Here is a 24006-nt window from a genome sequence, read left to right as displayed (position 1 = left end):
GGGCCGTCAGCGGACACGGGGCTCCCCGCACAGACCCCGCCGGCCACGGCGTCACTTCCGGCCGAGCGGCCTGTCGTAAACGCTTCCGGGTCCGGGGCGGGGGGAGGCCGCAGCGCGCGCCAGGGTCCCGCCCCTTCCCCAGCGCGCGCGCCACCCCCCGCCCCTTGTGCAGCGCCGAGCACAGCCGAGGCCTGCGGCCGCCGCCGCAATCGTCCCGTCAGCCCGTCCCCGAGCGGGGCCCAGAGTCACCCCGCGGATACGCGGCGCTGAGCGAGGCGGGTTGGGGGCACCGGCCCCCCGAAACTGGCCCCCTCAGAGGCGCTGCGCCCCCGGCCCGCCAGCTCAGCGGGGAGGAGCTCGCCGCGGGCATGGCAGGAGGGGCCGGGTCCCGGGCCCGTGAGCCAGGCGGCGGACGCTGGCTGCAGGGGCTGCGGGCATGGGGCGGCCCCGGCTCCCCCTGACCTCGGGGCCGCGTGGGAGGTGCTGGCGGGCTAGAGACACGCGCCGGGCTCTGCCCTGAGCTGGGAGCGCCGCCAGCCTCCGCCGCAGTAGAAGGGAGCGAGCGGAGACGGCCAGGCCCGTGCTCCCTAGGGATCCTCCCGGGAGAGAGGCCTGGCTGCGCTAGGGTCCCGCTGCGAATCCAGCAGCTTGGCGGGGAGCTGGGCTAGAGGAGCCGAGGCGTGGTGAGCTGCGAACCACGCGGCCCCCAAGCGCCTGCTGCAAGTCGCTAGTGTTTAATGGGACGATGTACACTTTTGTGGTACGAGATGACAACAGCAGCATCTATGCTGAAGTGTCCAAAATACTCCTGTCCACCGGACAATGGAAGAGGCTGAAAAGAGACAACCCCAGATTTAACCTGATGCTGGGGGAGAGGAACAGACTGCCCTTTGGGAGACTGGGTAAGAGAGAAAACAGCACTGGCAGGGCAAGGCCAATGAACAACACAGCAAAGCAGCTGGTTTCTTATCGGTGTTCAATGCAACATGCTAATGCTTGTTTGTGTGGCGTGGGCCAGAACCTGTGGGGGTTTTTTACTGTTTAATCAAGTGTGAAGTTGTTGGGTTCCATTGCAGGATGTTGTCTGTTTGTGGGGATGTACGTTTAGATGCTTTTGCGTACTGGGAAATGTAAACTACTGTGTGACTAGTGTGTGCTGCAGAGTGTAGATTTGGGTGTTGTCTGCTGCGACAAGGGAGGGACTTGGCCATTGGCATGGCAGCAGCAGTAGCAAAGGGTTTGCCTTCGGGAGGTACAACAGCATAGCTGAAGATATAGTATGGTGATGGCTTTTATTTTTAATGTTAGCCTTTGTAAAAAGATAGCATATTTATTATCTAAAGATTAATTTACCCAATTGTAGAAATTAGTCATTTGGGGCTGTATTAACATTTCTGGTTACGTCTCCATTGCATTAAATATTTTAGTTTTTATGCTTCTGTTCCATTATAATGTGGAATCTTAGAGGAAATCTGTTTATAGCAGTACCTTATATTGGAAAACAGGAACAAAGGAATGCTTAGAATCAGAGATCTCAGCAACATGATGCTATATTATGAGAGATCTGCACTTTTCAGCTGGAGACAAGTTTTGTTCTTTCAGCTGCTATTTTAAATTGAAAAGTTATAATGTTCCTGAATTCAAATTGCTATTTGAAATATTGCCTAGTCTGATATGGAAAGCAAGGCCAACTGGTTCTTACAAAATGTAATCTCCCTTTCTTAAATGATTTCACGGCTCCCCCTAACCCCCAAAGTGTGAAAGGGTGGAGACACTCACTCTGCTTTTATCTTTAATCCCCACATGTTCCCTTCTCCAGGAAGCCCTCTGACCCTTAAAGAAATAGCTAACATTTCTTTATCTTGAGGTGTTTTTCACCTTTTTGAACTTCTACCGTAGGTTCGTTTGGTGAGAACTTCCTCGCCCTTTTCTGAAATCTTGAGGGTGGCGTTGGGATCAGGATTGACTCAAGCATGGCTAAAGGGGGAAAAAACTTAACATAACATGTAACTCTCTCTGTTTGTATGACAAACCCATGCCCATAGTTTATCTTTCAGCTCCCCATATGATCACACGTTTTCTCACAGGAAAAAATGAGTTCTGCTTAGTTGTGGGCGAAAAGTAATTTAATAATAGCGCAGTGGTCTCAAAATGGGATATGCAATGTGTTTTGCTGAGAGTTTATTTTTTTATATATATCCTAATGTAAAAAAGATGAGTCATTTGTGAAGGGGAACACTGGGAAATCCTCAAAGTTGTACTAAGATGTGATTTAATCAGTTTTTAGATCCTCTTATAATTTAGATTTGGGCAGATTGTTATATGAAAGTTTGTCCCTTTGTCATTCCTATTTGAGTTAATTTATGATTCTGCATGAATTTATTTTGAAATTAGCTCTGTGAACAGAGTGAGGACTCATTGTAAAACTTCTGTGTGGAATTTGGCATGGTTGTCTGCTTCTCCTCAGGAGATGGTCAGAATTGGATTAAGCCAGCCATGATGTATTCAGATACAAGTAACTTGCTCTCAAAAGGTCTGGTTCATCCAGGGCTGCCCTCTGTGTTTGCTAACAGCACTGGAAGAATGCTGCAACACTCTGCAGAAAACCTTGCCTGGGATCAGTCAGTGAAGACAGACTGTGTAAGCATTGGGGAAATGGAAAGAATCGAACTTTGGTGTGAACCAAAGAAATAAAGGTCCTTAAACGCTTCTCATTCAGCACTGACCATTCAGAGTCTAATGGCTGATGTGGAATTCAGCGGTGTGCCTGTGGAAAACTTTCTATACTTTTTCTTGAGCGGGCGACAGATCTGTGCTTGCTTTGTTCAGTGCCCAGGCTCACTTACTCCATCCATTAATGTGAGAGGCAGGAAAATAAACGTCATGGAAATTGGCCTGGGGATATAATAGCTCTGTGACAGGCTCCCTCTTTGCCCCCAAGTCCATGTTGTTTTGGCTTTGCAGGTCTAAAAATGGACATGCTAAGGGAGGGAGGTGGTGGGGCCTGTGGGGGGCTGCTCCTCACTTCAAGCTCACACCCACTGGGAGGTTTAGGGGTTTTTTTGTTTATTGAAAGCAGATTGTTTGATTTTATTTAACCCATCCTCAGTGGTGACCCAAACCGTGTAAGCTGCACTGCTACTCTGTAAGCTGATGCAGCACATCTACAGTAGGTGCAAACAGATAAGCTTTAAAGCCATTTACAAAATTCTCATAGGAGATTTACCAACCTGGGTACAAAATGTATGCACTCACCTGTTACCATGAAGGCTTATGGCAGGGTCACAATTCATTACAGTTACTGGCCAATTGCAGTCTAAACCTCCCCCTAAGTCGGTGTGGCAGTTAAAATTGTGCTGGACTGATCAACAGGGTTATGGGTAACACAAGTTTAAAAAAAATGTTTTAACAAAGTTGAACCTGTAACCTGGTGGTGTCCCATTTTAAAAAGAAATGGGGACTGATGTATGATGTTTGATATTGGGAGTCCTACACCTGTTAGGATATATGACCATGTTTCATTAATATGTATCCACCAGCACAAAGCCCCCAAAATGACAATTTTAGATACAGGAGGGGGAGGGGGATTTTTACAAATTTGAAGAAAATGTTGAAATTGCCAGATTTGTTGAAGAAGTCACCTTTGATTGCATAGCAATAGAATTATGAGCTAGGAGAATGCAACAAAACTGAGGCAGTGTGTAGGCTACTGCCAAACTCACCTGCTGGATGGTTTATTTTTAACCAGTTTGTCTCACTTGCCATGTTTTTCCTCCGAGAGTTCAGTTGTTAATGTAGTGCTCACAGCAAGTCATTCTTTTATTCTTGCCAGCCACATTTCTATAGGAGCTATTTGTTCTGCAGTCCTATGGCCAGACCGCTCCTCTCCCTGTGCCACCACTCCCATTCTCTCACCCCCCAGATTCCCCGTAGACTAGAGTTCATCACCTCTCCCTCTCTAGATCCCAGGGGATCTTCTGACGGTAACAGGGGCATCTGCATTGAGGTCCTTTGCATCTGCATCAGCTCATGGCCTCCCTTCCTCTCTCTTACAGCCTTGCATTTTTACCAGGGACCCATGCTACTGCCCCTAGAACTTCCTTCCCCTCATGAAGGGAGTCATTCCTTAGCACAGATGGAGTGTTCCACTGAAAAGTATTCACTACCTACATGGAGAGAAGATATCTGATAGTAGAGGGCTCTTTAATGTGGCAGGCAAAGGCTGAAACTAGCCAAAATCAGAGTGGAAATGAGGCACAAATTAGTAAGTGATGGTAATGAACCATGGTACAATTTACCAAGGCAAGTGGTAGATTTTCGGTTATCTGGAGTCTTGAAATTAAGATTGGCCTGTGTACAAATATGCTGTAGCTCCACCACAAGTCATTGAGCTGGATGCAGGAATCAGAGGGTGGAAGTCTCTGGCCCGTGTTAAGCGGGAGGTCAGACTGGATGTTCTCAGAGGTCCCTTCTGGCCTTAAAACTATGGGGGAGAGGGAGGGAAATGATGGAAGACCTAGGCTGCATTCACTGTTGTACGGGATACGTGGGGAGGTTGAAGAATGATGAGAACAGATGCGCTGACATTGCTGATCCTGAGGAGATCCTTCTCTTGGGGAGAGCAGCGTTCAGAAGTTGAGAGATCTGCACATGCTTGGTGAAGAAGGATCTGCCTCATTGTAATGAAATATGTTTCCTGGCTGCCTTCAGGAGGATTATTCTGAACTAGAATCTCTCTCTCTCATTTCAGTAAATCGGGACAGATCCCTAATCTTGTAATAGCTCCTGCGTCTGTTCCCTAACAGTAGAACTGGTTCCCCTTGCCATGACATTCCCTGCAGCATTTTGCTGTGTATTTTCCTGTCCCCCTGCCCCCCACCACTGTTTTGCCTGTATCTGTTCTTTTAACTGAAGGATCTTAAAGTGCATATGTACAAATTTAATGGTGAAAAAGAACACTAGAGTAACCTTGTCTAGTAGTAACACAATAACGTGCATAATGGATTCCTCGTTCTTTAAAAGAAAGTACAGTAATAAGATTGGAACATAATTTCCAGTTCTTCCAACAGTAGCGCCTATTGAATGACCATCCGACAGCCAATATCCCCAGCATTCACTTTTCTTTTTCTGTTATTTTTTGCTTCAGGGAAACTGGTTAGTAAAAATTAAAAAGCTACTCACATATGTCAGTCACTCATTGGTTTTTCGGGTGGCATTAGAACAACTAGAGACTGGTTTTCAACCTGTGGCCTGCAGACCCATGGGGATCTGCAGACAGTCTCTAATATTTCCAAAGGGATCCACACCTCCACTGGAAGTTTTTCAGGGGCCTGCAAATTAAAAAACATTGAAAACCACCGAATTAGAGTAACCAGTAAACCAGTATTTCCCTTTCTTATTTTGCGAGTGCTGTGTGGGTTTGTCTAGTTCCCATGCATGGAACTAACGTGCTCTTATACTCCTCCTTTTAAAGCACATCCAGCTGGAGTGTGCCTCAGGGTTTTCATTGAATTACCTACCCACCCCATCCCTTCCCAACCTCTGCTCGTTCATCCAGCTGGTTTGGGTGCCATTTCTGTTCAGGACGGTCTCTAGTTTGTGGAGCAACTAAGGGTGCACTTAGGGGCAAACTCTTATCCCAGTCTGGTCGGGTGTGCTGTGCGGGTGGAATACACACACACCCCGTTTGGATTCTGGTCCAGTCCAATGGCTACTAGCCATGAGGAACAGCCCCTTCCCCACAGGGTTGGGTTGGGGGAAGATGGAAGTGTCTGTGTGCAGCCAATCCTGTGCTGCTGCTCTCAGCCCCTGCGCTCTGTCAGAGGGAGCTCAGGCAGAGCAGGCCACTGCCAATGGGTGCCCTGCTGTCTGTCTGGCCACCCAAAATCAAACCCTTGCCCCTTCTGTGTGTAGCAGATGATTCTTCCTTTTTCTGAATCATAGAAAAGACGCTGATGTCTTCAGTGCAGGGAGCTTCTCTTCAGCTGTACCTGCTGTGAGTATGCACTCCTTGTGTCACAGTGACCGGGGAGCAGTGGGGAAAGGGATGGCTTCTCCTGGATCTGGGCGTTTTCAGTATTTCAGCTTTGTCCTGTGCTCTCAGGCTGGCTCTCCTGCTGTTAGTCACCCCTTTACTTCTGGCCAAGAAAATTAAAACAAGGTTTCCTAGCCAATAAATAAAGATTCTGCACGTTTCTTAGAAGTAATCATTTGAGTTTAATTGTCAGGACACACCAGATAGAGCTGTTGCATTATCTCCTGAGTCCAAATGCTCAAGGGGTGTCCCCCCGCATTCTGTGCCTGGAAGGAGGGGGGTGGGTAATGCTTACAGACACTTGTCTAGCTGGTGAACCTCAGGGGACAAAGGATTTTTAGGCATTCTAAGCAAATAACCCATTGCTACTCTCTGTTGTAAGGACAAGGTGGGGTCACATTGGGGGGAGGTTTGGTTCGTTACAGATATTTTGGTAATAGACCTATTTGTGGAATACCAAGAACGTACGAGTGACTACCAGCACTAGAATATGGAAGTATATAAGGCATATCTGACTTACCGCTGCAAATAGTAAAACCTAACTTAGAATGGTCAAGCCTAAGTAAGGTGCACTTCATGATGCAACCTGGGCCCAGTATCAACATCATGTGGTTGTCTGGGGTACTGTATAACAGAGAAATCTAAGTTTTCTCTTTTTTCCTAGGATTCCTTAGCAATCTGTTCCCCTCCCCCCTTTTTTTTCAATTGAAAAGTTTGTCCCCTAACTCTCCCTTTCCTCTTGTAGGTCATGAACCTGGACTTGTGCAGCTGGTAAATTACTACAGGGGAGCTGACAAGCTTTGTCGCAAAGCTTCCTTAGTGAAGTAAGGATTCCATTGAAACCTTTTAGCATGTTTGCAGAAATGTTTTTTCTAATGCAACTAAATATTAAGTGTGTTTTGTATGATGCTTGAGAAAAAGCACCAAAATTTGCCCTTAAAGGCTTGCTGTTCAAGGACTCTTCGGCAATCTTCAGAAGCTGCGTCTGCTTTTTTTCTTCTCAATCGTTTGTGTGCCCAAATAGCATTTCAGTTTCTAGATACTGGACCTGGTTTTCATGGGCAAGCAGCATTTGTATGTGTAGTTCTGTCATTTGCGCTTGCAAATGGTGCTGCATGTCAAGTTGGGAACGCAAGAGCAGCAGATGTTGTTTCCTAAAATTAGGACCTAAAGAAACAACCACTACAACATTATCTGTTTCTCCTGGCAGATATATTTTTAAAACTTGCTTCCAATCTGCCATTTCTGTTGTTCATTTTTATAGAGACTTGCAGTACAAATGTGCCTCTAGCTAACCAGATCCTTTGGTCAAGTGAATGCCAGGAGACATCTTTTTCAAAAGAGACTACTCAGAGACAGAATTTCATCATAATCAGCAGTGCCAGTGTCTGCTGTGGGGAGTGGTGCTTGTGCTTCCGTTGGTTAAAAAGGTGGAATATTGAGTTGGTTTAGGACTGAACTCTGTTTGTTACAGCATGTTCATTTCAAAGCTCCTGGTCTGCTCAAGCTGTGTAAGGCTTCACTGTCATACAGTGAGAGACATGCTGCAGGGCTCACATTAACTTACATAATGTGGAGTATCATTCTGGAGCCTGCCCATCGTAATCGTTTGTGTACAATGGTGCATCTTGGGCCTGCGTGGCTTACGTTTCTTAAAAAATCCCTTCTAGAACTCCCAGGGCCTTCTGTGTAGATATGATGTAAACCGTCACCCAGTGCCAGAGAGCAGGTTACTTAAGACCATTCATTGAGAATCACAAAATTATTTCTATATAGCTTGTGCTTTGTGGTCAGTGCCTGTCTTTTCTAAAGCTGCAGCTGACTTTCCCTCTTAAACCCAAGAGTCACTAATACTTATAATTGCTTAAAAATTCCCTGTGACTCTGGATCAGGTCCTTTGTCAAAATGGTTTTATTCAAAGTCCACTAAAGTCGATGGGAAATTTCCATTTAATATCACTGGGTTTGGATTGGATATATAGCTCCTGCTTGGAGAAAATTACTTTTCTGAATAGCCTAGTTCACCATTCTGATCACCTCATCTTTCCTGATCAAGTTCCATTGCGCAGCAGTTTTTGCAGGGGCTTCTGTGTTAGGACACAAGATTCCCAATGAAAAGTCTTTGTTGGTTTCTCAGAAAGATTTGTGCGGCTAATGTGCAATATCTAGCTATATGGAGCTGTTTTTTATTTATTATTTCAGAATATTTGACTCTAGTTCATGATGAAAGGCAAATATATTAAAGACAAAATAGAAAGATCTAGATCAGTGATTTGTAACGTTTATTTAGAAAGATGAGTGCTCGAAAACATCTTTGAGCGAGAGGAATTTACACAAATCTCAGTCTTATAGTATTACAATATTTGCTGGTTTTTAAAAAATATTTTGTCCTACTGTTTTTTCTTCTAGCAGCTTTAAACAGAGGACTGTTTTCAGCAAGTTAATAAAAATATATACAGTACAGTATTATTGTTGTTGAATATGCATTAACCATATTCGCTACCAGGAAAAAGGCGCATGTTAATAATAACCGGCATTTAATAAGTATGAATTATTTTGGGAGCTGGCATGTTCTAGGATTAGCAAGGTTAAATGAGCTGGTTTATCTTCTTCAACTAGGCTAATCAAGACGAGCCCTGAGTTATCAGAATCCTGCACATGGTTCCCAGAATCATACATGATTTATCCAACTAACCTAAAGACTCCAGTGGCTCCCGCGCAGAATGGAATTCGCCATCTTATAAACAACTCCAGGACGGATGAAAGGGAAGTGTTCCTGGCCTCCTACAACAAGAGAAAGGAGAGTGGGGAGGAGAACGTGTGGATAGCCAAATCCTCGGCCGGTGCCAAAGGTTTGTTTCCTGCTGAGATGCTCCAACTCTTTTCTGTTCTTGCTTGATTTTTGTTATTTAAAAAAAATAGAAGGATGATTATTTTCCCTGCATCGTGTCTAGCCAGGGTCGCAATATACCTGTTTAACAGCAGTGTGTGCTCCGCACTGTAGGCCTTTACATAAGTACCACAAAGAACTCTGTTCTCTGCACCGTCTGGGGCATTTTATGGTCTCCTCTCTGCTCCTAGGGAACCGTCAGCACAGATTAGAAGTACAAACCTTCACATTCTGTCTGATATTTGGGGGGTGAATAAATGACCAGCAGTGACCCACCATGATGCTATAAACACCCAGTACTGCTCCCCAGCAGAGCTGTTTGTGTGGGGAAGACCCCAGCAAGAGACAGGGCACAAGAAATGTGTCCTATAATAAAGCCAGTGCAATGTGGGGTTCAGGCAGAGTGCCTGAGCGGGGATGAGGGAATGTGGGGGGCAGGAGGAGAGTGGTGGGGGTGGAAGTGTGCGGGGGAAGAGCATAGGAGTAGGAGGGGTGCAGGGAAATATGAGTGGCAGGGAAGATAACAGTTACGGAGAGGACAGATGATCATAGGGGCAGGTGGAGGACAGGAAACTGGGAAGAATGTGAGTGGAACCAAAAGGGAGGCAGGATAGTGATAGGGTCTGTTGTACTGCCGTCTCTCAGGCCAGTGATACAGAAGGCGGAAGGAGAGGAATCCACTGGTAGCTTCCTGTTCCAGAGAATTTAGGAGGATAATGGGGCAGGGGGTTTGCCTGCCAGGCAGCCGCTGGGGAGGCACCTGCATTCCTGGCTGAACAGAGAGTTCCCTGCAAGGCTCAGACACTGGAAGGCAGCTCTCTCCCCACCAGCTCATGATGTCTGGGTGCTCATGGCTGGCAATAGGGGATGCTGAAGACCAGGCCAAAGGGAGGCAAGAACAGAAACACCAATAGAGCATGGTAAACACCTTTTGTTAATTGGGCTTGTGGAAGAATTCTGTTTGGTAGTTAAAGAACCTGAGGAAAAACAATAGAAGCCACAATGCACAAATTTTACACAAGACTCAGCCACACACCCAATCCGGATTCTTAAGTACATAGATGTCCCAAGATCTAAATGTGTATTTACAACTGTAACTCTTATAGCTGAAACTCTTCCTTTGTCTTGAAGCCTAGACATCTCTGGGTACCGAGAGGAACGTCTTTATTAGCCAGAGAGGTTTTTACCTCCATATTCTCAAGCATGATCATAATGCCAAATCTGCTGCACTAAGAGACCCAATGACATATGTCATTACATATATTTTGGTATACTTCAAAATCCTTTTAAAAAATAATTTCCATTGATCATATCTGTGAAACTTGCTTTATTTTACCTTTGCTTTTTTCATGTTAGGTGAAGGAATTCTTATTTCTTCAGAGGCTACTGAACTTCTGAACTTTATAGATGATCAAGGACAAGTGCATGTGATTCAGAAATACCTTGAAAAGCCTATGCTGTTACAGCCAGGCCATCGCAAGTTTGATATTAGGTAACGTTTTCTATTGATACTTAGATTGCCTGTCAATTCTTATTCAAAAAAGATTAGAGAAAATGCATCGGGGTGAGTGAAGTGGTGTTAATCTGATTACGTGCATATGCTGTCTTAAAAAAACCCCCAAACCCTATTGAGCGTTCTTCTAATTTTCAGAAGCTGGGTTCTAGTGGACCACCAATATAATATCTACCTCTACAGAGAAGGCGTTCTGCGGACCTCTTCAGAGCCATACAATAGTGCTAATTTCCAAGACAAAACCTGCCATTTGACCAATCACTGCATACAGAAGGAATATTCTAAAAACTATGGGAAGTACGAAGAAGGGAACGAAATGTTCTTTGAGGAGTTCAATCAGTATCTGATGAGTTCTTTGAACATTACACTGGAAAGTAGCCTGTTATTGCAGATCAAACAAATAATAAGGTAAGTTGTTGATCATTATTTGTGTTACAATAACACCCATTGACACCAGCCAGAACTGGGGATCCATTGTGGTAGGGACTGTACATGCACACAGGGACAGACCCTGCCCCAAAGAGCTCACAGTCTAAATAGACGAGACAGACAAAAGTATCATTATCCCCATGTTACAGACAAGGAACTGAGGCTCAGAGACGTTAAGTGACTTGTCCAAGGTCACATAGGAAGTGTGGGGCACTTGTCTAGTCTAGGGAGTTTCCACAAGGTGAATGGAGCTATTTTTGTTTTTTATTCAACTTTGTAAATATATGTACATATCTGAGTAAGATGTGTAAGCCAGAATTCACCAAAGTTTCCACTAATTTCAGGTGCCTTACTGATTAGGTGCATGCATGAGACAAGTGGGGCCTTTTTTTCAGAGGTGCTAAGCATTCACAACTCAAACAGACATCATCGGGAGCTACAGGTGGAGACGATACAAAGAACTAACAAAGAGTTGCTTCGTTTACTCAGTGCTCCATCCTGTGTACTGAATGAAGCAGGGTCCTGTGGGAAAAATGTGATCATGTTAATTAGACTGTCTTGTAGAATCCTAGAAGATTAGGGTTGGAGGAGACCTCAGGAGGTCATCTAGTCCAACCCCCTGCTCAAAGCAGAACCAACCCCAACCAAACCATCCCAGCCAAAGCTTTGTCAAGTCTGACCTTAAAAACCTGTAAGGATGGAGATTCCACCACTTTCTAGGGAACCCATTCCAGTGCTTCACCACCCTCCTAGTGAAATAGTGTTTCCTAATATCCAATCTAGATCTCTTCCACTGCAACTTGAGACCATTGCTTCTTGTTCTGTTATCAGCCACCACTGAGAACAGTCGAGCTCCATCCTCTTTGGAACCCCCCTTCACATAGTTGAAGGGTGCTATCAAATCCCCCCTCACTCTTCTCTTCTGCAGACTAAATAAGCCCAGTTCCTTCAGCCTCTCCTCAGAAGTCATGTGTCCCAGCCCCCTCATCATTTTCATTGTCCTCCACTGGACTCTCTCCCTCCATATCCTTTCTGTAATGGGGAGCCCAAAACTGGATACAATACTGGTGTGGCCTCACCAGTGCTGAACAGAGGGGAATAATCACTTCCCTCGATTTGCTGGCAGTGCTTCTACTAATGCAGCCCAATATGCAGTTAGCCTTCTTGGCAACAAGGGCACACTGTTGACTCATATCCAGCTTCTCATTCACTGTAATCCCCAGGTCCTTTTCTGCAGAGCTGCCACTTAGCCAGACAGTCCCCAGCCTGCAGCGGTGCATGGGATTCTTCCTTCCTAAGTGCAGGACTCTGCAGCTGTCCTTGCTGAACCTCAGGAGATTTTTTAGCCCCATTCTATAATTTGTCTAGACCACTCTGGACCCTATCCCTACCCTCCAGCATATCTACCTCTACCCACAGCTTAGTGTCATCCGCGAACTTGCTGAGGGTGCAATCCATCCCATCATCCAGATCATTAATGAAGATGTTGAACAAAACCGGCCCCAGGACAGACCCCTGGGGTACTCCGCTTGATACCGGCTGCCAACTCGACATCGAGCCATTGATCACTACCTGTTGAGCCCAATGATCTAGTTAGCTTTCTGTCTACCTTATAGTCCATTCATCCAATCCATACTCTTTTAACTTGCTGGCAAAAATACTGTGGGAGACCCTATCAAAAGCTTTGCTAAAATCAAGGTACATCGTGTCCACCGCTTTCCCCATACCCACAGAGTCAGCTATCTCGTCATAGACGACAATCCGGTTGATCAGGCATGACTTGCCCTTGGTGAATCCATGCTGACTGTTCCTGATCATATGCAAAGGAGGGCTGAATGAGGGTTTCATGGGCAACCTTAATATTGGCATTTCCTAACTTTTAAGGTTTCACATTACAAACTGAGTGTCCTTTTGAGTAGTTTTTTAAATGGATGTAATATTGGCTGCTTGGTGGATTCGCCTGGTTATATCATTGCTGCTCCCAGCTTATTCCATAATTTGCTCAAGATATGGTTTCTTGCCCCTTTCTCTGGAAAAGCTGGTCCTGGGCTGAATAGACTCAATTCCTAAGCCTGCATGTTCTCAGAGGAACAAAGATACAACAGAAGGATTGGGATGAGGTCATAGCCCGGAAGGAAAGTCATTCCAAGGGGAAGCAGAAGGCTGTACTGTGTCCCAGGCCTTTATATTGATTTTGTAATCTAAAATATTTCACTATTTAGAATGCTCCAGTAATGTGCCTAGGAATAAGGATGCAGGCTCATTATAACATCTTATTTAAACCCATTCCCTCAGAAATGATAGGAGCTATTTCAAGACATTCCTCTTAGTATGGTTTCCTGTTACAACAAGTTGGTTCCTGTCGTACAGCTGCTGAACCACGGCTTGACGTTCCATCACGAGCTGACGTTTCTGGACACCTGCTCAAGTGGATTATCGGCAGAGCTCTTTCAGACTGCTGCATTTCTGTGGGCTGGTTCACACTTCGCTCTGGTTCAGTGCTCTTAGACTGATTTGTGAAGCCACATGTTATGCGTGGGCTGGATTCAGTATGACTTGGCACTGAGGTGCAAGTCTGTAGCCCAGCAGCTGGAGCAGGGTCTGCAGGGCTTTCTGCATTTGTTCCCTCCCCTGGGAAGAGATGCACAGAGCTGGATCTCCCAACTTGTCTGTGTGCTGTCCTTCCACATTGCTGCACATGGGAATCTAGGGAGCTGAAATCTTGGTAGGAGCTGTGCATCTCTCTCGCACTCTCCCCTTTTATACACCAGACCTATCCCAATCTACTGCTGTGAGAGCCTCTGCTGACTCTGGTACTAGCTGGCTGGAACTGGCTCTGCAGCAGTGAGGTACAGTAGAAAGGAATAAGTTAGATAACAGGCACTTTTGCCCCCATCCTGACTCCTTTGTGCTGCTCAGGGGGCACAAAGGGGCTAGAATCTGGCCCTAACTTTCCTTGGTGGGGGAAGCTCTGAGTGGCACAAAGCTGTCATAGTCCGCTCCTTGCCAGCTGCCCCTCCCTCCAGCATTGGGGTGGGCAGAGCATAGCAGTGCTCCTCCAGTTCTCAGCTGGCATGTGATCTCGTGTCCCTCGGCAGCTGTAACTAATTGTGGCTTGTGGATCAGGGAGCTGTAACTGGCCCCCTCATAGCTCCTTTCTTTCTGAACTGAGGGCATCGCTCTGGAGGAGCACCTGAGCCCGTGTGTGATATTGATCAGGGATGCTTCTCCCCCAGCTGATGCAGCTAGTCCTGGTCCTACAAATCCTTGCTCAAAGGAGTAGCCTGGGAGAGCAGCCCCGTGGAAGTCATTGGGACTGCTCAGTTGGTCAGGGTTTACAGTATTGGCTCCAGTTTTGTTGCATATATTGGACCCTGCTTCCTTCAGACTTAATGTAAACTTTAATTAGATTGATGGCAATTTAACAATACCACCCTCATTGATCTTAGTTGGAGCCCGCTGGCCAGGACCCCTGCATCACTGACGTATACCACACTTACAAATATGCTTTTGCTTTGCCTCGATGAAAATCCAGGCTGCTTATCGTGTGCACAATGTTTATTCTTAGTCAATAAATCCAAGTGTGTGTGGAGTTTATGTATACGTAGACATATACTGGGTAAGTACATATATACCTATATTTGTATTCTCTACTCGATTCTTATGATAGTTTATCAAAGCGCCCTGCATGGTGAATAACAATCGTGCCTGTCTACTTGAAAGAGAAATCCTATTATAATGGAAAAAGGTTGTTAATTAGATCATACCCATGTTGCTGGGAGGCCACTCTTGCATATCTAGTGTCCATAGTCATTCTAAATGCAGATAACAAGAGAGCACTTCTCGAGCTCGTGATTGGTATTCTGCTGTTGTGCATCACTCTTTGAACAGATTTTGGCTTTATGCCATTCTGTGTTATTGGAGAACACAGAAAACGTGTTGAGTGTCACAGGAACATGTCGAGCTGATTCAGAGTTGCGTTAAAATCTTCTTTGTGCTCTTGTGCATTTCTTTCTTTCTCTAAAGCCTGTGGTGTTATGAAGTGTCCCTGCCACAAATCAGTCCTGGTCCAACTCAATAAAATCAGTGGTAAGGCTTCAATGGCATTTGCATCAGGCCTTTAGTTAGCGCAAACGGAGAGAGATTTTTGCATGAGTCAGATTTTTTTAGTATCTTTTTTTATTTTTGGCTGGGCACAATAGCAAAAAGTAATAAGTGTGAGGAACAAGTCTGTTCCTGATCCACGGTTCCATTTGCTTTTCCCACTGCACTGTGCACCTCTGATCGCTGTGCTGTGTCTGCTCCAGGAATCTAGAATTACTGCTCTTAAATGTTATGGCTGCTAAGTCAGATTCTGCATTTTTTTCCTTTCACAGAAGCTGCCTTATGTGTATAGAGCCTGCAATCAGCACCAAACACCTTCACTACCAGAGTTTCCAGCTCTTCGGCTTTGACTTCATGGTAGATGAGGAACTGAAGGTCTGGCTAATCGAAGTCAATGGGGCCCCTGCTTGTGCACAGTGAGCATCCCCTCCCTATAATAAAAGAGTAGCTCCCCGGGGCCGATAGCACAGCACACTTGGTCTCTTGTTGATGTAGTTCTGAAGAAGGTGTTTGCTTTCCTCTCTGCTTGGTGGAAGGCGATCAGTCCGGAAACTGAGACCAGATATTTGCCTCCAACACATGGCCTGCTGCTCCCTAAGCTTGGCGGTCTAGGTGACCCTGCCTTGAATACACCTCAGAAGGAGGCCCCTTGCTGTTCTGTGGGGCTGGAGAAAGCTCCCCCTGGCTGTAGTGCTGCAGTAGCTACAGCCAAATGGCACCCCAGAGTTCTGCCTCTCTGCCAGAAGGCACGTTTCCGCTCAGCTGAATTTCTGTAACTTACACTATTTCTCAGTAGGAACTTAGTCGTTATCCCTCTGTCCAAGCCTTCGTACAGGTGGCTTTTCCACAGCAGTTGCATGGGCCAGTCCAAAGGCTGAGACGCCCACTCCTGGACTTGAGCAGTAGAGCTTTTTTCATACGACGAGTATCTAGCTCCAGTTTCAATCTGTGAATGAAAACTCTTTGTGAAAATGTAAATGGAACTAAGAAGAGGGGTTTTTGGTTCTTCTTATACCTGTGGGAAACAGGTAGAAATTGTGGAATTGAAGATTAGTGTGAGAAAGGGAATGGGCAGAGTCATTGGTGATTAAGAAGGGTGTGGCTAGTGGGTGGTGCTGACTATCGCTGGATGGTGGAGAGGTTAGTGGATGGAGATGTAAACTGTTCAGGGACTTGGTTTACTAAGAACTGGCCTTGACTTTCAAGTTAGGTTAACATAGATACAGCGCTCAGAGGTGTGAAAAATCTACATGCCTGAGCACCACAGCTATTCACACCTAGCCCCAGGTGTAGAGACAGGTAGGTCAATGGAAGACTGCCTCTGTTGACCTAGCTACCAATCCTTGTGGAGGTGGAGTTCCCACAGCAACACAGAAACCCCTTCCGTCACTGTAGGAAGCACATACACTGTGGCACTACAGCGGCACAGCTAACAGTGCCATAGTTGTGCCATTGTAGTACCCATAGTCTAGACGCCTAAATTTAGGAACTTTGGGAATGCTGGCAGAGCATCTGAAAACCTGGCTTTTATAAAATCTGGATAGCTTATGCTGTTTTTCAGCTTTACCGGCCTTGTGTGTAGTGTGCAGTAGGGGGCTGTTTCCCATTTCAGCTAGAACAGGTGTGAAAGCTGCTGATCAATACTATGAATGCGATGATTAGAATTTACTGATTTCACACACTGATACTTGGTATAGATCCGACTTAAGATGTATAATGTTGAAAGAGGTGGTAAGGAAACAATCAATTGAATGAATTGAAATAATGAAAACAGATTTTCTTCTAAAGCAAAATATTAACATTGTCAAGAATTGTGAAATAGGAGGATAGAAAGAATTTGTGCTCATCTCTAACCATGCAGAAAATCAGTTTCTTCAGACTCTTCAAGAGCAAATGTACCATTGAATGAAACTACGTCTTATTGAAGTGTAAGAGAAGAATGCTGATGAGTATGATCCTGGAAGTGAGACTTTTTTGATGCTGTCACCAAAAGGTAGATGCACTGATCATTTAAGTCTCTGTCTCAGGCCTTCCAGCAGCTCTTCGCTATTGGTTCCATTCAGGAGCAATTTCTCCTTTTCTGACAGCCAATGAATAGCATAGAGCGATTGATGATTGTGCATTAAAAACAACATGAAATGCATATACTTTAACTTGATAAGAAGGCAGGATGCTTCCTTCATGCCAATAACAAAATCACCTTCAGTGGTGCACAACACGAGCACTTTACTTAAATTCTAACAAATTGAATTCCTTCATTGAGCATGTGCCAGAGGAACATCATGACCAGTTTCAAGACACTATTTAAGAGGGTCAGCTTCTAGCAAAGACATTGCTCCAGGCCTCCTGAGATGTGGCAGACACTGCAGAATAGTTTGTATCAACTGCAGTGGTCATGAGAACAATGTCTTGGCTGCAGATGTCTGGCTTTCTGAGAGAGGTTCAGAGTGCCACTGAAGACCTCTCCTTTGATGGTTGTAAACTCTTTGTGGACTTGACAGATGCTTCTCTACACAATTTAAAGAAGTCGAGAGCCCCACTGAAATCTCTTGGAGTTTATACTATTGAAAATAAGAGGAGATTTAATAGGTCTCTATCACAGACCATCTGAACCTGTGACCAAGAGACTCAATAAAGAAACCTCCGTCAGCTACCATTACATCTTCCCAGTCGTTTACTACTTCTAAGCAGCAGTGCTGATGGCTCGGTCAAGAGTCTCAAGCATCCAGTCAATAGGTATTTACAGCTGCAAAGAAAAAAACAAAGAATATTGTGTCCATGTGGGTCAAGGTGCCATCCAAGAAAGCAGGGGGTGAAATATGGGAGAGAAATCTTAGCCATTTGCTTGGACTGAGCATAAAAATATGAGAATTTTCAAAGATGCAGTCATCCTAAACTTCCTATGTACAGTGTGGGCATTCAGCATACTGCTTAGACCTCACTGAGAGAGAAGTAAGGCCCAACACAGTTATAGTGCATGGTGTGGTTCACAACTTCTTCCACAGCCACCGTCATCCTCTCGGTTGGCTGAAAAAGGAGGATGGATACAATAGTACTGGAACAATCAGGAAGATTGTATCTCTTCATGTGCATCCAACTCCTAAAAGTGCTGGAACTTGAAAATGAGGAGAACGTTGATCAAAATACAGCTTGGCTTCTGCACCACAAGGGCTCTACAAAGAGGCACTAAACTTACAAAAGCAATTTAGGATGGTTTTGAAAGGGCTTGACAGATTACAGATGGCTGACACTACTGGCACAAAATCCAGGGAAATTTGGTTTGATCTAATATAACAAAGAACTTCAACCACACAAGGACCAGATTTTAAAATGTTTCAGAGAAGCTACAGAATCAGTCATGCTGGCTAAGCAATGGACAGATCTCAAACACAAGGGCATAGGTGGAGCCCAGGACAGGAAGAAGTGCCTGAATCATGCTGGTTGGAGTATGATCCTGAGTTCGGTCCTTGTAGCATTTTAAGTTGAAGATCCACATTTCTACCCCAAATCTGTTTGTGAAGGAGGATTTGCTCCATAGTTCATTGCATCAAAATGGTGGAAAAAACTGTAGAAGCAAAATCATAGATGACAGAACAGTCAGCTTTTAAAGGACCTGAATCAGATCAGCATCAACTGAATGTCTGTTTAATCCTCTGGAACTGGTTTGGTCATAAGTGTAATAGGCTAAGTGCTGGAAAAGCAAACAATTTGAGGGAAATGGCTTCTACGGAAGCTGCAAAATCGTTGTGGGCCTATCTAGTAGACTAGGGACAGACTCAATGATTATGTTCTTACATTTTGTTGAATTATAGAATTGGAAGGGGGGGTTTAGACAATAGCTGAGGGTTTATATTCAAATAATACATGGGCTTTGGTTTCATTTCATAAAACCTTTCGGGGGGGTTTTCACTGGTGGTTTTTGTGTGAGAGAAATTGCTAAAACTTTGTGGTTGATAAGGAGAATCCAATGTTTGTTTAGAAAAAAAAAACCTGAGAAACTTGGGTAAAAGACACTTTTGGGTGACATTCTGTTGTCCAAGTAATAGAACTACCCAAGTATTAAGCAGTATGTTTTCAGGAACAAATCAGCAGCCTCCATCGGTGGAACAGTGGAGAGGAACAGGGTTAATTTAATGTTGCACAGAGAACTCTATCACTCTACTCTGCTCTCACTGGTGCTTCTGGAGCTCTTGCCCATTCCCTGTTGTAGGTGCAGCTGTATGCTCTTGACCAGTGCTCACAAACAAGTGTTGCATGCCAAGATGAGGAAAATCCAATTGTAATCCTTCAAAAGAGCGTGTTGCTGATGCAGTGGGCCTGCAGATGCTAGCAGTTACTTTGTAGGAATGTGGTTTTAAAGAGCAATCTAAAGAATATATGCTCTTCATACTTCAGACAAGAAAGTGTATTTCACCCCTACTCTGCCATACTATGAAAGAGATATAGAAGAGCCTAAACCCATGTAAATGTGAGATTGGTTTCTTATTGGTTATAATTATCTCAAATAGATCTGGAAAGTAAATCCTTTGTGTAGAGCTGCATCTCAGATGTTGAAGACTGATCCATGTTGCATCAATGCCTTTGCAAAGGTGTTCAAGAACCATTCACCTTAGTGAAAAAATACCCCTGTAATGCCACCAACTAGATCTGCCAGGGGTTGGTTGAATTTGTGCATGTGAGTTTCTGGAAAGAAGTGTAAATATTTTGCATGTGAGGCATGTGATGATAGAGGAGCAGATGTGTTTGGGCTCCTGACTCCAGAGCTCTCCTTCAGAAACAGCCTGTGATAGGCTGCCCAGCTCTTTAGGTGGCTCCTGGCCGCTCTCGTGGTGATCCTGGAGGAAAGGTCACTGAGCCAGATGATAGTCTGTGGCTTTGGGAATGAATTCACTGCTGCAGGGGTTCAGAGGCAGCTCAGGAAAGCACACTCTGATGAGAGGTAGGTGCCGATGAGCCTGTTTAGACTCAGCGCAGTATCAGAGAGGTGTGTTACTCCCAGAGCAGGAGGAGAGAGGAGGAGGTTGGGCTGACCAGGGCAGGGAGCTCTGGGGAAACAAGTTCAGTTTAGTCAGTGCATTCTGTCCATGCAGTCTGAGACTCTTTGGCAAATTGGTGTCAAATTGGCTTAAATTAGAAGCCCTGTGATGAAAACTCTATTGGAGAGGGTGATCTGGGTTCAAACATGAACCTCCGGAGAATCTCTTTTGTCATTGCACCCAACAGCAGAACCCTTTCCAAGGAAAGTTCATCTTTCCTCTCTAGTTCGAGAGGCCATATCCAGAAAGGAGCAGCACAGGTAGGGTTTGGCGGTCAGCCTTTTCACTTGCTGGGGGCTTCTGTTTCTGCAGAGAGCACTGCATAAGGCCCAGCCCCAGAGACAGGCTTATAGGACATGATTCCTGTGAGCTAAGGAAATCAACACAAAGGTCCCCCGACTAGAGACGACACTGGGCATTCTGCATTAAAACAGAGAACTTGTATTAATATTGCAGCAAGAACCGATGCTATTCAGAATAGGATGTAGGATGTAGAATTGACACAGAAGCCAAAAGAGTGAGAAAATGTACAGGTGTGGGGTGTGGAACCTTTAAGTTTAAAAAATGAAATACTTAACCAAAGGCGTGTTTTGTGTTTTCTTTTACAACTATCAAGATGGCTTAAAAGTTTGGAAGGTTCTCATCTTCTAGCATTCTTTAAAACTGGTCCCAGAGGGCTAAGGATCCATTAGAAATGAAAGCAAACACAGAATGCTTGCCAGAAATCCACCCAACACCATGGTTGGGAGAGAGACTCTCACCTTCATAAATTGTCAGATTTGATACAGAAATCATCTACTGAAAGCAGTGCAGGGGAGAGAATCTGGAAGCTGAAGGTATGCTGAGCCAGTTGCACAGGTGAAAAGACCTTGTTCATTCTGGTAAAGAAGGCCTTGGTAGGAAAAAACATATCAGCCTCTGTTATCTCCAGCCCTGTTACAGTACATCTTCAACAGAAATTGCCTTATTTGTTTTAGGATAGTGACAGTCACCAAGGATGAAGAAAAAAATCTGCATCATTGAAACAGATAAATATTCCATCAACATGGCAGTTGTTCATCAGTCCTTGTATGCAATCTATAAGATTCAGGAATGTCACTCTGAAGCCTATTATCTTTGTAGAGTCACTGTGAAGCGATGGGCACTGCTGCAAGCACGGATGAGAGCTCTTTTTGTTCAGAATATAACCAGGTTCAATCGTCACCAGATTTTGCAGTCTATCACTGTCCAATTTTTATGTTCTCAGACACTTTTTTTCTGCTTTTTTACACATGCTGCTTTATGAATTACACCCATCCAACAGCCCAGACTTTCAGCTACTAGTATTGTAACTAACTGACACTAGTTGTATTGATAGTGCCACAGCGTCCTATGTCAGTAAATATAGGAAAGTCTAGAGCTGCCTAACCTCGGCAGTCTTAGCTGTGTAGCTCATGCTAAGTTAAAATACTTTATCAAATACTGATGCTGTTCACTAGACTGAATTCTGTCCGGTCGTTCTGTCTCGCGTTGCCCCACAGGGAAGGCTTCTCCTCTCACCAGAAGGTAGGCCTACTTGAACAAAGTCCATTGTTGCTATGCCGGAGATTACTTTGTCCCCTTTTAAAAATTTATTCTGTACAAACAGCAAAACTCTGCTCAGAATATCATTGGTTTTGAGTTTGAAGCTTGGAAAAATTGTGTTTCATAAACTGTGTGTAAGAGAGAGAAAAAAATTACACTAGACTGATCATAGGTTGCTTTATTTTTTGTTATTCTCCACCTCCTTTGGAATGAGCCTGCCTTGATCTCTGTTGACAGTGCCTCTTGGCTGGTGCTGATAATGTATGTTTCATGAAGCTGGTATTCATCAACTTACTGTGACGAAGCACAACTAACTCTGCCAAACAGTTGAAATCCCTGTGCAGTGCCACACAAGCAAACCCCATTTGGTGTTCATCCTACTGTCCTGTTTCTTTGTAATACTGAGGCATCAAAATTACATGACTGGGATGGAGGGAGGGTGCACCTGCTGTGGACTCTTCCACAAATGTGGTAGGTATCTTCTGCAGGACTGATGTGGTCCCTGAATTGGGGTCTACTTTTGGCAGCAGAGATCTCCACCAAGTCGGCCTTACTCTTCTCTGCCCATTTTGTATCAGATGAGGAGACCTGAAAGCACATGACATGGAGCTCTTTTTGCTAGGTTTTCTTACTACTGCAGAATTAGTGGAGTCTACGTCTCTCATGATTTAGGGTGGAATTCTGCTCTCAGATACACATGAGACAGTCCCACTGGCTTCGATCGGAGCTGCACATCTGTGTCTAAGGTCAGGATTAATACCTACCATAGGAATGGTTTGGCAGGAACATTTCCTATTATAAATAGGATTAATTCAGTGTGCTACACAATAATTATGAAGATCAGAAGTTTTTTTTCTTCAAAAAGTCATGTGCTTCAGTTTAATGTTTCAAGTTAAGTCTCTACTGCTTTTGTTCTATAATCCGTTCTGTTCTGACAGTAAATAAATATAGAACTACCCACTAATGTGATCCTGTAGTCCATTGCAATCGCTACTAGCAGGCATGGATTTACGATTCCATCTTTGCTTAGGTGGAGGGAGAAGTATAGTAAAAGGATGGGCAGCCTCAGGGTGGTGAGAGAAGAGGCTAGAAGGGAAATGGGTATTTGTATTAATGGCAAGACAGTATAACTGCTGCTGGGAAAACTTGAATGAGGGTAAAGAATGTTCAACGGGTTACTCTTTCCCTGTTAAAATACTTCATTCTGATTTTTCTCTCTTCTTCTAGGAAACTTTATGCAGAGCTTTGCCAAGGTATAGTGGATGTAGCCATCTCTAGTGTCTTTCCCCTCAGTGACATAGTGCAAAAGCAGAGCCAGTCATCCATATTTATGAAGCTGTGATGACAACAAGACCATCTTAGCGACACACACGGGAGAGCTGCCATCGATCGATTCTGAGGGAAGGCTGTTCGATCATTGACTTTAGTATCATGCCAAAAAGGAGGAAAGAGACAACTTTTTGGAAATTCATGAGGAAAATATAAATAAAAGAAGGCATTCAAGGAGAGTCCAGGATGAGCCAAAGTTGTTCAGACAACTCTGCCTGTGTTTCACCAAACTTTGCTTTGGAAACAGCTCATGTGACTTTAATAACTGAAGCAAAGCTCTCTGGGAGAAAAGCAAAATAATGTTTTAAAAAAAACCAGGGATACAATAATATTGTATTGTCTCGTCCTTTTCTAAAAAAAAACTTTTTCCTTTTCCCTTTTTTTTTTAAATAAGGCAATGTAATGAAGAATACCATCGATGTGGGTTTCTTGGTTCGTCACCTGCTGCAGTTTTAGTGCCTTAGCTCAGTCCCCAATAGGTAACTCCTTTTTGTTCCTGCTCCATTTGTGTGGAGGTGAAAAGCTGTCTTGTTTTGTGGGATGTTTAAAAGAAGAAAAAAGCAATTTTAAGGTCTATTTTAAAATCAGCTAGCGAAACACCCAGGAACGATATGGCAAAGGTGGCACTACAGAGGGCACTGTGTCTAGTGCAATGAAGTAGCCTAGGGGTTGAAGGAGGTTTTATTTACTTGTATCCACTGTCTGAGATTTGAATGAGTTGTCCATCAGTCTGATGCAGTTGGAACTCCTAGAAAACACATACTGAGCCCCTCTCCCACCAATCTGCAGTTTTTAGGGAGTCCAGGTTGACGCTCTTGTTGAGAACGTTGCTGTAACAGAGTCTGACTTTCTTGGAAGGCTTGTTCAGAGGGGCATTCAAATGACCTTAGTTCAGCTCTTCTTTCAGCTTTTATGCTTTTAATACTTTAGTTTTTGTTAACCAAAAGAACGCCAAGGGACCCTGCAGCCTCTTTAAGAGCTGCTCGTGTACATTTTTTAACTATTCATCTTATTTTAATGCATCTGAGGCTTGAAAATAAAAGCCTTTCCACTCAACCAGTTGTATCCCTTTCAACCCAACCAATTTTCTCTCTCTCCATTGGCCAAAC

The 24006-nt window shown here is 44.4% G+C and overlaps 1 protein-coding gene across 3 annotated transcripts; it reads left to right on the top strand.

Moving 5' to 3' along the window:
• Positions 1-421: 421 nt before the first annotated feature.
• On the top strand, positions 422-23228 carry TTL (tubulin tyrosine ligase). 3 transcript variants are annotated; one of them, XM_030558205.1, is made up of 7 exons: positions 422-902; positions 6780-6858; positions 8653-8885; positions 10280-10415; positions 10620-10844; positions 15242-15385; positions 22796-23228. In XM_030558205.1, the coding sequence occupies exons 1-7, from the start codon at positions 746-748 to the stop codon at positions 22908-22910; spliced, it is 1089 nt and encodes a 362-aa protein (XP_030414065.1). In that variant the 5' UTR covers positions 422-745; the 3' UTR covers positions 22911-23228. The 3 variants fall into 3 exon arrangements, with proteins under 3 accessions (XP_030414065.1, XP_030414066.1, XP_030414064.1); XM_030558206.1 differs by having other exon boundaries at positions 10575-10844; positions 15242-15344; XM_030558204.1 differs by having other exon boundaries at positions 424-902; positions 10575-10844.
• The last annotated feature ends 778 nt before the right edge of the window (positions 23229-24006 follow it).

The sequence above is a fragment of the Gopherus evgoodei genome, chromosome 3 (assembly GCF_007399415.2).
Source record: "Gopherus evgoodei ecotype Sinaloan lineage chromosome 3, rGopEvg1_v1.p, whole genome shotgun sequence".
In the NCBI taxonomy this organism is placed as follows: domain Eukaryota; kingdom Metazoa; phylum Chordata; order Testudines; family Testudinidae; genus Gopherus; species Gopherus evgoodei.
The sequence above is the reverse complement of the archived record's forward strand: the minus strand, read 5'-3'. Positions and strand labels throughout refer to the sequence as shown.

Coding starts and splice junctions, on each gene's coding strand:
- TTL (XM_030558204.1), top strand. CDS start 746: ATGTACACTTTTGTGGTACGAGATGACAACAGCAGCATCTATGCTGAA. Junction 10,416..10,574: donor CATCGCAAGTTTGATATTAG/GTAACGTTTTCT, acceptor TCTAATTTTCAG/AAGCTGGGTTCTAGTGGACC. Junction 15,386..22,795: donor GGGGCCCCTGCTTGTGCACA/GTGAGCATCCCC, acceptor CTCTTCTTCTAG/GAAACTTTATGCAGAGCTTT.